This window comes from Mustelus asterias, unplaced genomic scaffold, assembly GCF_964213995.1.
Source record: "Mustelus asterias unplaced genomic scaffold, sMusAst1.hap1.1 HAP1_SCAFFOLD_876, whole genome shotgun sequence".
NCBI lineage: Eukaryota > Metazoa > Chordata > Chondrichthyes > Carcharhiniformes > Triakidae > Mustelus > Mustelus asterias.
In genome coordinates, this window is record NW_027590822.1 from 32,568 (window position 1) to 50,274 (window position 17,707).

The window sequence follows — 17,707 nt, forward strand, 5'->3', positions numbered from 1 at the left end:
AGAGACAGAGAGTTAGAGAGAGACGGAATGAGACAGATTGAGAGAGGGTTTCCTCTGCTGGGATTCTCTGTCCAGACCTGCCGGGTGTAAATTGCATTGGCACCTTGCTGTGTAATCTGTGAGTGACGTATCTGGTTGCCTCGGCAACGTCAGGCTGGCGAACCACGGAGGCCCCAGCATCCTAATCCAGGGTCAGGGGTCATCGCTTAACAAGCGCTAAGGTCACACACTGGAGGTTCGGTGCCTTTTCCGCCTGTGTCTAATTACTTTCCATTTACATTCGCAAGGGTCACACCATCACTCTGCCCATTCCTGCTCTTCATCACTCTGCCCATTCCTGCTCTTCCGCCATCGCTGCTCGTCTCTCTCTCTGTCTCTCGCTCCCTCTCTCTCTGTCTCTCGCTCCCTCTCTCTGTCTCTCGCTCCCTCTCTCTCTGTCTCTCGCTCCTCTCTCTCAGTCTCTCGCTCCCTCTCTCTCTGTCTCTCGCTCCTCTCTCTCTGTCTCTCGCTCCCTCTCTCTGTCTCTCGCTCCCTCTCTCTCTGTCTCTCGCTCCCTCTCTCTCAGTCTCTCGCTCCCTCTCTCTCTGTCTCTCGCTCCCTCTCTCTCTGTCTCTCGCTGCCTCTCTCTCTGTCTCTCGCTCCCTCTCTCTCTGTCTCTCGCTCCCTCTCTCTCTGTCTCTCGCTCCCTCTCTCTCTGTCTCTCGCTCCCTCTCTCTGTCTCTCGCTCCTCTCTCTCAGTCTCTCGCTCCCTCTCTCTCTGTCTCTCGCTCCCTCTCTCTCTGTCTCTCGCTGCCTCTCTCTCTGTCTCTCGCTCCCTCTCTCTCTGTCTCTCGCTCCCTCTCTCTCTGTCTCTCGCTCCCTCTCTCTCTGTCTCTCGCTCCCTCTCTCTCTGTCTCTCGCTCCCTCTCTCTCTGTCTCTCGCTCCCTCTCTCTGTCTCTCGCTCCCTCTCTCTCTGTCTCTCGCTCCCTCTCTCCTTGTCTCATTCAGCGACGTGGGCGTCGCTGGCCGGGTGCAACATTTATCCCCCATCCCTAATCGCCCCCCTTGAGAAGGTGGTGGGTGAGCCGCCATCTTGAACCCGCTGCAGTCCCGTGTGGTGTAGGTACACCCACAGTGCTGTTAGGGAGGGAGCTCCAGGATTTTGACCCCAGCCACAGTGAAGGAACGGCCGACATATTTCCAAGTCGGGATGGTGTGTGTGTGTGTGAGGGGGGTGGGCGGGGGGGTTTCAGAGGGGTAACTTGCAGGTGGTAGGTGTTCCCATGGCGTCTGCTGCCCTTGTCCTTCTAGGGGGTAGAGGTGGCGGGTTTGGGCGGCGCTGTCGAAGGAGCATTGGTGAGTCGCTGCGGTGCATCTTGTAGACGGTACACACTGCTGCCGCTGTGCGTCGGTGGTGGAGGGAGTGAATGTTGAGGGTGGGGGGGTTAGCGTGTCGATCGAGCGGGGGGGGGGGGGCTGCTTTGTCCCGGATGGTGTCGAGCTTCTCGAGTGTTGTCGGAGCCGCACTCATCCAGGCGAGTGGGAGAGTATTCCATCACACTCCCGACTTGTGCCTTGTAGATGGTGGACAGGCTTTGGGGGGAGTCAGGAGGTGAGTTACTCTCCGCAGGATTCCCAGCCTCTGACCTGCTCTGGGAGCCACAGTATTTATACGGCTGGGTCCAGTTCAGTTTCTGCTCAATGGGAACCCCCAGGATGTTGATAGTGGGGGGGATTCAGCGATGGGAATGTCATTGAATGTCAAGGGGAGATGACGCACGGACAGGTGTTGAGGGGCATGTTTGGGAGGAGGTCAGAGGGCAGCCGCACGGCATGCTGGGTGAGGTTATGGGTAAGCGGTCAGTCTTCGATGGAGTTCATCACAGGCCCTCCGTGCGCACGGGGTCCCCGGGCTGCCTCGCCCGCCTCTCCAGCGTTAGTTGCCCGCTTTCTCGTCCTTGGGCGTGTCTCCATTGTGCGAGCGTTGCGATAGCCGCGAGGTGAAGCTGGCCACTGTAGCTGCAGCCTTGAAACTCCGCTTCCTCCTCTGGACATTCTGCTCTGGGTGGAAGACAATGACGTAAACTTTTGGGATGTACAGCATCCCGAGGCACACAAACGCACTCAGGCTCATCGACGCGGTCAGAGTCGTTGTCTGGATGTACATCTGTAACACACAGGGAGAGCTCACCAATCACAACAGGCTATTCAACCCCGTGCAGCATCAGCCAATGTCCCAGTGCACACCCACCCTCGCCAACACACACCGCCCCTCTCTCACACCGTCCCTCTCTCACACCGTCCCTCTCTCACACCGTCCCTCTCTCACTCTGTCCCTCTCTCTCTCTGTCCCTCTCTCACTCTGTCCCTCTCTCACACCGTCCCTCTCTCACACCGTCCCTCTCTCACTCTGTCCCTCTCTCTCTCTGTCCCTCTCTCACTCTGTCCCTCTCTCACACCGTCCCTCTCTCACACCGTCCCTCTCTCACTCTGTCCCTCTCTCTCTCTGTCCCTCTCTCACTCTGTCCCTCTCTCTCTGTCCCTCTCTCACACCGTCCCTCTCTCACTCTGTCCCTCTCTCACACCGTCCCTCTCTCACTCTGTCCCTCTCTCACTCTGTCCCTCTCTCTCTCTGTCCCTCTCTCACTCTGTCCCTCTCTCTCTCTGTCCCTCTCTCACACCGTCCCTCTCTCACTCTGTCCCTCTCTCTCTCTGTCCCTCTCTCACTCTGTCCCTCTCTCTCTCTGTCCCTCTCTCACACCGTCCCTCTCTCACTCTGTCCCTCTCTCACTCTGTCCCTCTCACACTCTGTCCCTCTCTCTCTCTGTCCCTCTCTCACACCGTCCCTCTCTCACTCTGTCCCTCTCTCACTCTGTCCCTCTCTCACTCTGTCCCTCTCTCACTCTGTCCCTCTCTCACTCTGTCCCTCTCTCACACTGTCCCTCTCTCACACTCTGTCCCTCTCTCACACCGTCCCTCTCTCACTCTGTCCCTCTCTCACTCTGTCCCTCTCTCACTCTGTCCCTCTCTCACACTGTCCCTCTCTCACACTCTGTCCCTCTCTCACACCGTCCCTCTCTCTCTCTGTCCCTCCCTCTCTCTGTCCCTCTCTCACTCTGTCCCTCTCTCACACGCTGTCCCTCTCTCACTCTGTCTCTCTCTCACACTCTGTCCCTCTCTCACACTCTGTCCCTCTCTCACACCGTCCCTCTCTCACTCTGTCCCTCTCTCTCTCTGTCCCTCTCTCACTCTGTCCCTCTCTCTCTCTGTCCCTCTCTCACTCTGTCCCTCTCTCTCTCTGTCCCTCTCTCACTCTGTCCCTCTCTCACTCTGTCCCTCTCTCACACCGTCCCTCTCACACTCTGTCCCTCTCTCACTCTGTCCCTCTCTCACTCTGTCCCTCTCACACTCTGTCCCTCTCTCACACCGTCCCTCTCTCTCTCTGTCCCTCTCTCACTCTGTCCCTCTCTCACTCTGTCCCTCTCTCACTCTGTCCCTCTCTCACTCTGTCCCTCTCACACTCTGTCCCTCTCTCACACCGTCCCTCTCTCACTCTGTCCCTCTCTCTCTCTGTCCCTCTCCCACTCTGTCCCTCTCTCTCTCTGTCCCTCTCTCACACCGTCCCTCTCTCTCTCTGTCCCTCTCTCTCTCTGTCCCTCTCTCACTCTGTCCCTCTCACACGCTGTCCCTCTCTCACTCTGTCCCTCTCTCACTCTGTCCCTCTCTCACACTCTGTCCCTCTCTCACACCGTCCCTCTCTCTCTCTGTCCCTCTCACACTCTGTCCCTCTCTCACACCGTCCCTCTCTCTCTCTGTCCCTCTCTCACTCTGTCCCTCTCTCTCTCTGTCCCTCCCTCACTCTGTCCCTCTCTCACATTGTCCCTCTCTCACACCATCCCTCTCACACGCTGTCCCTCTCTCACACCATCCCTCTCTCACTCTGTCCCTCTCTCACACCATCCCTCTCTCACTCTGTCCCTCTCACACACTGTCCCTCTCTCTCTCTGTCCCTCTCTCACACCGTCCCTCTCTCTCTCTCTGTCCCTCTCTCACACCGTCCCTCTCTCACTCTGTCCCTCTCTCACTCTGTCCCTCTCTCACACCATCCCTCTCTCACTCTGTCCCACTCTCACACCGTCCCTCTCTCACTCTGTCCCTCTCTCACACCGTCCCTCTCTCTCTCTGTCCCTCTCTCACACCGTCCCTCTCTCACTCTGTCCCTCTCTCACACCATCCCTCTCTCACTCTGTCCCTCTCTCTCTCTGTCCCTCTCTCTCTCTGTCCCTCTCTCACTCTGTCCCTCTCTCTCTCTGTCCCTCTCTCACACTGTCCCTCTCTCACACCGTCCCTCTCTCACTCTGTCCCTCTCTCACACTGTCCCTCTCTCACACCATCCCTCTCTCACACCATCCCTCTCTCACACCATCCCTCTCTCACTCTGTCCCTCTCTCACACCGTCCCTCTCTCACTCTGTCCCTCTCTCACACTGTCCCTCTCTCACACCATCCCTCTCTCACTCTGTCCCTCTCTCTCTCTGTCCCTCTCTCACTCTGTCCCTCTCTCACACCGTCCCTCTCTCACTCTGTCCCTCTCTCACACTGTCCCTCTCTCACACCATCCCTCTCTCACACCATCCCTCTCTCACACTGTCCCTCTCTCACACCATCCCTCTCTCACTCTGTCCCTCTCTCACACTGTCCCTCTCTCACACCATCCCTCTCTCACTCTGTCCCTCTCTCTCTCTGTCCCTCTCTCACTCTGTCCCTCTCTCTCTCTGTCCCTCTCTCACACTGTCCCTCTCTCTCTCTGTCCCTCTCTCACTCTGTCCCTCTCTCACTCTGTCCCTCTCTCACACCATCCCTCTCTCACTCTGTCCCTCTCTCACTCTGTCCCTCTCTCTCTCTGTCCCTCTCTCACACCGTCCCTCTCTCACACCGTCCCTCTCTCACTGTCCCTCTCTCACTCTGTCCCTCTCTCACACCGTCCCTCTCTCACTCTGTCCCTCTTTCACTCTGTCCCTCTCTCTCTCTGTCCCTCTCACACTCTGTCCCTCTCTCACACCGTCCCTCTCTCACACCGTCCCTCTCTCTCTGTCCCTCTCTCACTCTGTCCCTCTCTCACTCTGTCCCTCTCTCTCTCTGTCCCTCTCTCACTCTGTCCCTCTTTCACTCTGTCCCTCTCTCTCTCTGTCCCTCTCACACTCTGTCCCTCTCTCACACCGTCCCTCTCTCACACCGTCCCTCTCTCACTCTGTCCCTCTTTCACTCTGTCCCTCTCTCTCTCTGTCCCTCTCACACTCTGTCCCTCTCTCACTCTGTCCCTCTCTCACACCGTCCCTCTCACACTCTGTCCCTCTCTCACTCTGTCCCTCTCTCACTGTCCCTCTCTCACTCTGTCCCTCTCTCACTCTGTCCCTCTCTCACTCTGTCCCTCTCTCACACTGTCCCTCTCTCTCTCTGTCCCTCTCTCACTCTGTCCCTCTCTCTCTCTGTCCCTCTCTCTCTGTCCCTCTCTCACACTGTCCCTCTCTCACTCTGTCCCTCTCTCACACTGTCCCTCTCTCTCTCTGTCCCTCTCTCACTCTGTCCCTCTCTCACTCTGTCCCTCTCTCTCTCTGTCCCTCTCTCGCTCTGTCCCTCTCTCTCTCTGTCCCTCTCTCTCTGTCCCTCTCTCTGTCCCTCTCTCACTCTGTCCCTCTCTCTCTCTGTCCCTCTCTCACTCTGTCCCTCTCTCACTCTGTCCCTCTCTCACACCGTCCCTCTCTCACACCGTCCCTCTCTCACACCGTCCCTCTCTCACACTCTGTCCCTCTCTCACACCGTCCCTCTCTCACACCGTCCCTCTCTCACTCTGTCCCTCTCTCACTCTGTCCCTCTCTCACTCTGTCCCTCTCTCACTCTGTCCCTCTCTCACACCGTCCCTCTCTCACACCGTCCCTCTCTCACTCTGTCCCTCTCTCTCTCTGTCCCTCTCTCACACCGTCCCTCTCTCACACCGTCCCTCTCTCACTCTGTCCCTCTCTCACACTCTGTCCCTCTCTCACACCGTCCCTCTCTCACTCTGTACCTCTTTCACTCTGTCCCTCTCTCTCTCTGTCCCTCTCACACTCTGTCCCTCTCTCACACCGTCCCTCTCTCACACCGTCCCTCTCTCTCTGTCCCTCTCTCACTCTGTCCCTCTCTCACTCTGTCCCTCTCTCTCTCTGTCCCTCTCTCACTCTGTCCCTCTTTCACTCTGTCCCTCTCTCTCTCTGTCCCTCTCACACTCTGTCCCTCTCTCACACCGTCCCTCTCTCACACCGTCCCTCTCTCTCTGTCCCTCTCTCACTCTGTCCCTCTCTCACTCTGTCCCTCTCTCTCTCTGTCCCTCTCTCACTCTGTCCCTCTTTCACTCTGTCCCTCTCTCTCTCTGTCCCTCTCACACTCTGTCCCTCTCTCACTCTGTCCCTCTCTCACACCGTCCCTCTCACACTCTGTCCCTCTCTCACTCTGTCCCTCTCTCACTGTCCCTCTCTCACTCTGTCCCTCTCTCACTCTGTCCCTCTCTCACTCTGTCCCTCTCTCACACTGTCCCTCTCTCTCTCTGTCCCTCTCTCACTCTGTCCCTCTCTCTCTCTGTCCCTCTCTCTCTGTCCCTCTCTCACACTGTCCCTCTCTCACTCTGTCCCTCTCTCACACTGTCCCTCTCTCTCTCTGTCCCTCTCTCACTCTGTCCCTCTCTCACTCTGTCCCTCTCTCTCTCTGTCCCTCTCTCGCTCTGTCCCTCTCTCTCTCTGTCCCTCTCTCTCTGTCCCTCTCTCTGTCCCTCTCTCACTCTGTCCCTCTCTCTCTCTGTCCCTCTCTCACTCTGTCCCTCTCTCACTCTGTCCCTCTCTCACACCGTCCCTCTCTCACACCGTCCCTCTCTCACACCGTCCCTCTCTCACACTCTGTCCCTCTCTCACACCGTCCCTCTCTCACACCGTCCCTCTCTCACTCTGTCCCTCTCTCACTCTGTCCCTCTCTCACTCTGTCCCTCTCTCACACCGTCCCTCTCTCACACCGTCCCTCTCTCACTCTGTCCCTCTCTCACACCGTCCCTCTCTCACTCTGTCCCTCTCTCACTCTGTCCCTCTCTCACACCGTCCCTCTCTCACACCGTCCCTCTCTCACTCTGTCCCTCTCTCTCTCTGTCCCTCTCTCACACCATCCCTCTCTCACACCGTCCCTCTCTCACTCTGTCCCTCTCTCACACTCTGTCCCTCTCTCACACCGTCCCTCTCTCACTCTGTACCTCTCTCACTCTGTACCTCTCTCTCTCTGTCCCTCTCTCACTCTGTACCTCTCTCACTCTGTCCCTCTCTCACACCGTCCCTCTCTCACTCTGTACCTCTCTCACTCTGTACCTCTCTCACTCTGTCCCTCTCACACTCTGTCCCTCTCACACTCTGTCCCTCTCTCACTCTGTCCCTCTCTCATTCTGTCCCTCTTTCTCTGTCCCTCTCTCACTCTGTCCCACTGTCACTCTCTCACTCTGTCTCTCTTTCTCTCGCTCTCTCTCACTCTCTCACTCTGTCCCTCTCTCTCTCTCTCTCCCTCTTTCTCTCTCTCTCTGTCTCTCTCTCTTTCTTTCACTCTCTCTCTCACTCTATCTCTCTCACTTGAAGTCTCTCTCTCACTCCCACTCACACACACAGTCTCTGTTTGTCTGTCTCTCTCTGTCTCTGTGTCTCTCTCTCTGTTTGTTTGTCTCCGTGTGTCTCTCTCCTGGGCTCACTCTCTCTCTCTCTCACTTTAGAATGGCTTCACCGCTTCTCTATCTCTGTAACCTCCTCCAGCCCCTACAACCCTCCCTATCTCTGTAACCTCCTCCAGCCCCTACAAATCTCCCTATCTCTGTAACCCCCTCCAGCCCCTACAACCCTCTCTATCTCTGTAACCTCCTCCAGCCCCTACAAATCTCCCTATCTCTGTAACCCCCTCCAGCCCCTACAACCCTCCCTATCTCTGTAACCCCCTCCAGCCCCTACAACCCTCTCTATCTCTGTAACCTCCTCCAGCCCCTACAAATCTCCCTATCTCTGTAACCTCCTCAAGCCCCTACAACCCTCCCTATCTCTGTAACCCCCTCCAGCTCCTACAACCCTCCCAGCTCTGTAACCTCCTCCAACCCCTACAGCCCTCCCTATCTCTGTAACCTCCTCAAGCCCCTACAACCCTCCCTATCTCTGTAACCTCCTCCAGCCCCTACAACCTTTCCTATCTCTGTAACCTCCTTCAGCCCCTACAACCCTCCCTATCTCTGTAACCTCCTCCAGCTCCTACAACCCTCCCTATCTCTGTAACCTCCACCAACTCTCCGAGATCTCTGCGCTCCTCCGATTCCGGCCTCCCGAGCATCCCCTGATTCCCGTTGCTCCCCCATTGGCGGCCGTGCCATCAGCTGCCTGGGGAGGGGGGGGTGGCCCTACATTCCGTAATTCCCTCCGTAAACCTCTCTACCAGAGACTAACAGGGTTAGGATTATATTCACTGGAGTTTAGAAGAGTGAGAGGGGATCTCATAGAAATTTATAAAATTCTAACAGGGTTAGACAGGGTAGATTCAGAAAGAATGTTCCCGATGGTGGGGGAGTCCAGAACTAGGGGTCATAGTTTGAGGATAAGGGGTAAACCTTTTAGGACTGAGGTGAGGAGAAATTTCTTCACCCAGAGGGAGGTGAATGTGTGGAATTCACCACCACAGAAAGTAGTTGAGGTCAAGAAGAAGTTAGATATAGCTCTTGGGGCTAAAGGGATCAAGAGATATGGGGGGGAAGGGGGGATCAGGGTATTGAATTTGATGATCAGCCACGTCATAATGGAGCAGGCTCGAAGGGCCGAATGGCCTCCTCCTGCTTCTAGTTTCTATGTTTCTATCTTTACCTCTCTCTCTCTCTCTCTTCCCCCTTCTCTTAATTAATGCTGTTCTCAAGAATCTTTGCTTGAGCTTTTGGAAAATTTTCTCCGCATCTCCTCTTGTGATTTTCAATTGCATTCTGTCGCTGAGGCCCTGTGCGAGAAGCCAGCGGATATTTTTCAAATTGAAGACCCCACTTAGGTGGCAGCTGTTACGGGCAGTTGTCTGTGACGGATTGGGAAGATTCATGCGGGGAAAAGGCTGGTACAGAAGTCAGGGCCGGAGGGGGAGCAACGGCAGGAGAAACGTGAGGTGGGGGAAGAGGAGGGAGGTGACACTGACATGGGAGAGCAAGATGGGGGGGGGGAAAAGTGAGGTGGAAAGGAGGGGGCAAGTGAGGAGGAAAATGAGGGGAAAGTGAGGAGGAAATGAGGGAGGAAATGTGGTGAAAATGAGGTGATAATGAGGAGGGAAATGAGGGGGGAAATGAGGAGAAATTGAGGAGGAAAATGAGGCGGAAAATGAGGAGGGAAATGAGGGGGGAAATGAGGGGGGAAATGAGGAGAAATTGAGGTGAAAATGAGGGGGAAAATCTACCCTGTCTCGTCCTATTCGAATTTGATAGGTTTCTATGAGATTCCCCCCCCTTCATCCTTCTGAACTCCAGCGAATACAATCATAACTGACTCTGTCCACTCCTACCACTGTTTCCCAAGTGTTTGGCTGTAAAATCTTTGATGATGGATTCTACGTTTTTCCCCACTATCGACACCAGGCTGACTGGTTCTAGAATTCCCTGTTTTCCCTCTATGTCCCTTTTTAAGTAGAGGTGATGTGGAGATGCCGGCGTTGGACTGGGGGGTGGGCTCTGTAAGAAGTCTCACAACACCAGGTTAAAAGCCAACAGGTTTATTTGGGATCACGAGCTTTCGGAGCGCTGCTTCTCCAAGGCGGCACGGTAGCACAGTGGTTAGCACTGCTGCTTCACAGCTCCAGGGACCCGGGTTCGATTCCCGGCTTGGGTCACTGTCTGTGTGGAGTTTGCACATTCTCCTCGTGTCTGCGTGGGTTTCCTCCGGGTGCTCCGGTTTCCTCCCACAGTCCAAAGATGTGCGGGTTAGGTTGATCGGCCATGCTAAAATTGCCCCTTAGTGTCCTGAGATGTGTAGGTTAGAGGGATTAGTGGGTAAAATATGTAGGGATATGGGGGTAGGGCCTGGGTGGGATTGTGGTCGGTGCAGACTCGATGGGCCGAATGGCCTCTTTCTGTACTGTAGGGTTTCTATGATTTCTATGATCAGGTGAGTGGAGGTTAGTTCACAAACACGGCATATACAGACAGAGACACAACTGCAAGATAATTATAGATTGGAATGTGAAGAAGCAGATTCTATCGTAACTTTTAAGGGGAGTTTTGACCAATACATGATAAGGATGGGAATAGAGGGATACGGTCCCTGGATGGGTAGGGGGTTTTAGTTCAGTCGGGCAGCATGGTCGGTGCAGGCTTGGAGGGTCGAAGAGCCATTCCTGTGCTGTAATTTTCTTTGTTCTTTGAATGGTTGCAAAGTGAGTCTTTACGGGTACAAACAGTGTGAGTGGAGAGAGGGATAATCACAGAGGGATCCTACCAACTGTCCTGGCTTGAGACAATACACATCTCTTTAACCTGTGCTTAACCCTCTCTCCACTCACATTGTCTGTACCTGTAAAGACTTGATTACCTGTAAAGACTCGCACTCCAACCATTCTTCACATTCCAATCTGTAATTATCTCGTAATTGTGTCTTCGCCTATATATGCCGTGTTTGCGAAACCTACCTCTCCACTCACCTGATGAAGGAGCAGTGCTCCGAAAGCTCGTGATTGCAAATAAACCTGTTGGCCTTTAAATATTGGGGTTACGTTAGCCACCCTCCAATCTGTAGGAACTGTTCCAGATCCAATAATATCTTGGAAGTTGACTAACAATGCATCCACTATTTCTCAGGCCACTTCCTTAAGTACTCTGGGATGTAAATTATCAGGCCCTGGGGATTTGTTGGCCTTCAATCCCATCGATTTTCCCAACACCATTTCTCCACTAGTACTGATTTCCTTCAGTTCCTCCCTCTCAATATACCCAGTGTTCCCCAACATTTCTGATACATAATTTGTGTCCTCCATTGTGAAGACAGAACCAAAGTATGTAGAATCATAGAATCCCTACAGTGCAGAAGGAGGCCATTCAGCCCATTGAGTCTGCACCGACCACAATCACCCAGCCCTATCTCCTTAACCCCATGCATTTACCCTACTTAGTCCCCCTAACAGTGAGGGGCAATTTCGCGTGATCAATCCACCTAACTCGCACGTCTTTGGACTGTGGGAGGAAACTGGAGCACCCGGAGGAAACCCACGCAGACACGGGGAGAACGTACAAACTCCATACAGATGGTGACCCAAGGCGGAATTGAACCCGGGTCCCTGGCACTGTGAGGCAGCATTGCTAACCACTGTGCCACTGTGCTGCCCATCAATGTACTAGAGTCATAGAGTCATCGAGGTTTACGGCATGGAAACAGGCCCTTCGGCCCAACCTGTCCATGCCGCCCTTTTTTTTAAAATCCCTAAGCTGACCCCAATTGTCTGCATTTGGCCCATATCCCTCTACACCCGTCTTACCCCTCTAACTGTCTAAACGCTTTTTAAAAGACAAAATTGTACCCACCTCTACTACTACCTCTGGCAGCTCGTTCCAGACACTCACCACCCTCTGTGTGAAAACATTGCCCCTCTGGACACTTTTGTATCTCTCCCCTCTCACCTTAAACCTATGCCCTCTAGTTTTAGACTCCCCTACCTTTGGGAAAAGATATTGACTATCTAGCTGATCTATGCCCCTCATTATTTTATCGACCTCTATAAGGTCACCCCTCAGCCTCCTACGCTCCAGAGAAAAAAGTCCCAGTCTATCCAGCCTCTCCTTATAACTCAAACCATCAAGTCCCGGTAGCATCCTAGTAAATCTTTTCTGCACTCTTTCTAGTTTAATAATATCCTTTCTATAATAGGGTGACCAGAATTGTACACAGTATTCCAAGTGTGGCCTTACCAATGTCTTGTACAACTTCAACAAGACGCCCCAGCTTGTTTAGTTCAATCGGACAGCATGGTCGGTGCAGGCTTGGAGGGCCGAAGGGCCTGTTCCTGTGCTATAATTTTCTTTGTTCTTTTCAGTTCAGTTCAGTTGGTCAGTCATTTCTTTGTTCCCCGTTAGAAATTCCCTATTTCTGAGTGTAGGGGACCTACATTTGTCTTCGGCAACCTTTTTCTCCTCACATACCTATTACCTTGACGGTCAGTTTTTAAGTTCCCCGCTAGCTTACTCTCACACTCTACTTTCCCCTTCTTAACCAATCCCTTTGTCCTCCTTTGCTGAATTCTAAACTTCTCCCAATCCTCAGGTCTGTTTCTCTTCTTGGCCAATCTGGATGCCTCTTCCTTGGTTTGAATACTATCTCTAATTTCCCTTGTTAGCCATGTTTTGGCACCTTTCCAGTTTTACCTTTGCCCCAGACAGGAATAAACAATTGTTGGAGTTCTCACATGCATTCCTTGAATGTTTGCCATTGCCTATCCACCGTCATCCCTTTAAGAAACGCTCCCCAATCTATCATCGACAACTCATGGTCCACTGCTTTGTAGTTTCCTTTATTAAGATTCAGGAGCCTGATCTCAGAATCAACTACGTCACTTTCCATCTTGATGAAGAATCCTATCACATTATCATCCCCAAGGCAGATTGCAAATCATTCCTTTCTCATTACACAATGTGCAGTCAAGGATGGCCTGTTCCCTTGTTGTTCCTCAATGTATTGGCCCAGAAAGCCACCCCGTCCGTATACACGCCAGGAATTCCTCCTCTACGGTTTTTAAAAATTCATTCGTGGGACACGGGCCTCGCTGGCCGGGCCAGCGTTTATTGCCCATCACTCGTTGAGAGTCAACCACATTGCTGTGGCTCTGGAGTCACATACAGGACATTAGTGAACATTAATGTGGAGTTATAGCGGAGTTAATGAGGAGTTAATGTAGAGTGAGTGAGGAGTGAGTGAGGAGTGAGTGAGTGAGTGAGGAGTGAGTGAGGAGCTAGGAAAGGAGTTAGATGAGGAGTGAGATAAGGAGAGGCTGATGAAGAATGGGACAGAGGTGGCTGACAGAGTGGCAGGATGAACGGGCAGGATGAATGGGCAGGGGGAATGGGCAGGGGGAACGGGCTGGGGGAATAGGCAGGGGGAACGGGCATGGAGAAAGGGCAGGGGGAACGGGCAGGGGAAAGGGCAGGGGGAATGGGCAGGGGGAATGGGCAGGGGGATGGGCGGGGGGAATTGGCGGGGGGAACAGGCAGGGGGAACGGGCGGGGAAATGGGCATGGGGGAACGGGCAGGGGGAGCGGGCAGGGGGAACAGGCAGGGGGAACAGGCAGGGGGAATAGGCAGGGGACGGGTAGGGTGAATGGGCAGGGGGAACGGACAGGGGGAACGGACAGGGGGAATGGACAGGGGGAATGGGCAGGGGGAACGGACAGGGGGAACGGACAGGGGGAACGGGCAGGGGGAACGGGCAGGGGGAACGGGCAGGGGGAACGGGCAGGGGGAACGGGCAGGGGGAACGGACAGGGGGAACGGACAGGGGGAACGGACAGGGGGAACGGACAGGGGGTACAGGCAGGGGGAACGGACAGGGGGAACGGACAGGGGGAACGGGCAGGGGGAACGGGCAGGGGGAACGGGCAGGGGGAACGGGCAGGGGAATCGGGCAGGGGGAACAGGCAGGGGACAGGTAGGGTGAATGGGCAGGGGGAATGGACAGGGGGGATGGGCAGAGGGGTGGGCAGAGGGAACGGGCAGGGGGAACAGGCATGGGACGGGTAGGGGGAATGGACAGGGTGAACGGGCAGGGGGAATGGGCAGGGGTACGGGCAGGGGGTTGGTGAGGTGCCCTTACCTTCTCGGCGGACTGGGCGGTGCCGAAGAAGATGGGGACGAAGGCCAGCCAGATGATGCAGGTGGTGTACATGGTGAATCCGATGGGTTTGGCTTCGTTGAAGGTTTCGGGCACACCGCGGCTCTTGACGGCGTAGACGGTGCAGGTGACCATCAGCACGATGCTGTAGCTCAGGCAGCAGATGATGGAGAGGTCGGACATGTCACACTTGAGCACTCCGCGGGCCAGCTCGGGGTCAGGGGTCCGCTGCTCCTCGTAGTCCACGTGGGCGTGGGGGGGCTCGATGCCCAGCCACACCAACACGCCCAGCACCTGCAGCGAGATCAGGATGAAGGTGATGGCCAGCTGCGAGGTGGGGCTGATGAACCGGGGAGGCGTCACCGAGCGCTTGCCCGTCTCGAAGATGCGGTAGATGCGGTTGGTCTTGGTGAGCAGGGCAGAGTAGGTGATGCTCATGCCCAGACCCAGCAGGAGGCGGCGGAGGGCACAGACCACGGCGCCCGGCTCCGCGATCATCAGGAAGGTGATGATGTAGATGAGGAAGATGCCAGTCAGCAGCACGTAGCTCAGCTCGCGCCCCGACGCCCGCACGATGGGCGTGTTGTTGTGGCGGATGAAGACCAGCACGGTGAAGGTGGTGGCCAGGATGCCCATCACCGCAAGGATGAGGGGCAGTGCCGCCCAGGCTGAGTGCCACTCCAGCTTCACCACGGGCGTGGGCCGGCAGCCCGTCCGGTTGATGCTGGGCCGCATGTCCAGCGGGCACAGCTGGCACTCGAACTCGCTCAGCTGGAAGCGGTACCCATCGCACAGCTCGCAGTGCCAGCAGCAAGGCACGCCCTTCACCATCTTCTTCCGCTCGCCAGGCTCGCAGGGGAAGCTGCAGACCGAGGGCGGCACCTCGGTGCCCCCTCCTCCCCACTGCATCTCCTCCATCTGAAACAGAGCCAAGCCCAGCACGGGGTTAGATACAGAGTAAAGCTCCCTCTACACTGTCCACATCAAACACTCCCAGGACAGGTACAGCACGGGGTTAGACACAGAGTAAAGCTCCCTCTACACTGTCCCCATCAAACACTCCCAGGACAGGTACAGCACGGGGTTAGATACAGAGTAAAGCTCCCTCTACACTGTCCCCATCAAACACTCCCAGGACAGGTCCAGCACGGGGTTAGATACAGAGTAAAGCTCCCTCTACACTGTCCCCATCAAACACTCACAGGACAGGTACAGCACGGGGTTAGATACAGAGTAAAGCTCCCTCTACACTGTCCCCATCAAACACTCCCAGGACAGGTCCAGCACGGGGTTAGATACAGAGTAAAGCTCCCTCTACACTGTCCCCATCAAACACTCACAGGAGAGGAACAGCACGGGGTTAGATACAGAGTAAAGCTCCCTCTACGCTGTCCCCATCAAACACTCACAGGAGAGGAACAGCACGGGGTTAGATACAGAGTAAAGCTCCCTCTACGCTGTCCCCATCAAACACTCACAGGAGAGGAACAGCACGGGGTTAGATACAGAGTAAAGCTCCCTCTACGCTGTCCCCATCAAACACTCCCAGGACAGGTACACATGGGGTTAGATACAGAGTAAAGCTTCCTCTACACTGTCCCCATCAAACACTCCCAGGACAGGTACAGCACGGGGTTAGATACAGAGTAAAGCTCCCTCTACACTGTCCCCATCAAACACTCCCAGGACAGGTACAGCACGGGGTTAGATACAGAGTAAAGCTCCCTCTGCACTGTCCCCATCAAACGCTCCCAGGACAGGTACAACACGGGGTTAGATACAGAGTGAAGCTCCCTCTACACTGTCCCCATCAAACACTCCCAGGACAGGTACAGCACGGGGTTAGATACAGAGTAAAGCTCCCTCTGCACTGTCCCCATCAAACACTCCCAGGACAGGTACAGCACGGGGTGAGATACAGAGTAAAGCTCCCTGTACACTGTCCCCTTCAAACACTCCCAGAACAGGTACAGCACAGGGTTAGATACAGAGTAAAGCTCCCTCTGCACTGTCCCCCATCAAACACTCCCAGGACAGGTACAACACGGGGTTAGATACAGAGTAAAACTCCCTCTACACTGTCCCCATCAAACACTCCCTGGACAGGTACAGCACGGGGTTAGATACAGAGTAGAGCTCCCTCTACACTGTCCCCATCAAACACTCCCAGGACAGGTACAGCACGGGGTTAGATACAGAGTAAAGCTCCCTCTGCACTGTCCCCCATCAAACACTCCCAGGACAGGTACAGCACGGGGTTAGATACAGAGTAAAGCTCCCTCTACACTGTCCCCATCAAACACCCCCAGGACAGGGACAGCACGGGGTTAGATACAGAGTGAAGCTCCCTCTACACTGTCCCCATCAAACACTCCCAGGTCAGGTACAACACGGGGTTAGATACAGAGTAAAACTCCCTCTACACTGTCCCCATCAAACACTCCCAGGACAGGTATAGCACGGGGTTAGATACAGAGTGAAGCTCCCTCTCCACCGTCCCCATCAAACACTCCCAGGACAGGTACAGCACAGGGTTAGATACAGAGTAAAGCTCCCTCTACACTGTCCACATCAAACACTCCCAGGACAGGTACAACACGGGGTTAGATACAGAGTAAAGCTCCCTCTATGTTCTGTCCTGTCAAACACTCCCAGGACAGGTACAGCACGGGGTTAGATACAGAGTAAAGCTCCCTCTACACTGTCCCCATCAAACACTCCCAGGACAGGTACAGCACGGGGTTAGATACAGAGTAAAGCTCCCTCTACACTGACCCCATCAAACACTCCCAGGACAGGTACAGCACGGGGTTAGATACAGAGTAAAGCTCCCTCTACACTGTCCCCATCAAACACTCCCAGGACAGGTACAGCACGGGGTTAGATACAGAGTAAAGCTCCCTCTACACTGACCCCATCAAACACTCCCAGGACAGGTACAGCACGGGGTTAGATACAGAGTAAAGCTCCCTCTACACTGTCCCCATCAAACACTCCCAGGACAGGTACAGCACGGGGTTAGATACAGAGTAAAGCTCCCTCTACACTGACCCCATCAAACACTCCCAGGACAGGTACAGCACGGGGTTAGATACAGAGTAAAGCTCCCTCTACACTGTCCCCCATCAAACACTCCCAGGACAGGGACAGCACGGGGTTAGATACAGAGTAAAGCTCCCTCTACACTGTCCCCCATCAAACACTCCCAGGACAGGGACAGCACGGGGTTAGATACAGAGTAAAGCTCCCTCTACACTGTCCCCATCAAACACTCCCAGGACAGGGACAGCACGGGGTTAGATACAGAGTAAAGCTCCCTCTACACTGTCCCCATCAAACACTCCCAGGACAGGTACAGCACGGGGTTAGATACAGAGTAAAGCTCCCTCTACGTTCTGTCCTGTCAAACACTCTGTGTCTCCGCCACCTTTCAGTGACAGTAGATTAAGAGAGTGCATGGTCATAAACAAATGTCGGCCATACCAGCCTGTCAAAGCTGCAGCATCTATTTAATTGTTTGTCAAAATCCCACTTAACTAAATTGTTTAAGCACCTCTCATTTAGGGGAGGAATTTAATCTAAAATTATTACTTTTCTAAATCCCCCTCCTATTAAACGGGAACTTGCCAAATCCCAATTGAATAAATCCCAGGTTTTAAATTCAGGCAGGCTGCCGAGTCCAGAGGCTAACACTAGGCCAAGGGATAATCAACACCAACAGATGTACACTTAAAGTCACCCAGAATGTGCTGTTAACCCCTGCAGGGGCACTAATGGTCAAAATGGTGTGTGGGGAGTCCTCCCCGGTGTCCTGAGGCCAAAGTTTAACACCAAGATGAAGGAA

General features: G+C 54.5%; 1 protein-coding gene across 1 annotated transcript in view; it reads right to left on the reverse strand.

The window, feature by feature from the left end:
• Positions 1-1,916: 1,916 nt before the first annotated feature.
• The window catches only part of LOC144487563 (metabotropic glutamate receptor 6-like), a 40,609-nt gene continuing 24,818 nt past the window's right edge, over positions 1,917-17,707 (reverse strand). The window contains exons 8-9 of the mRNA XM_078205646.1: positions 13,846-14,781; positions 1,917-2,147 (exon numbers count right to left, since the gene is read on the reverse strand). Coding sequence (XP_078061772.1) covers positions 1,917-2,147; positions 13,846-14,781 — 1,167 coding nt within the window. The remainder of the gene's footprint in view (positions 2,148-13,845; positions 14,782-17,707) is intronic.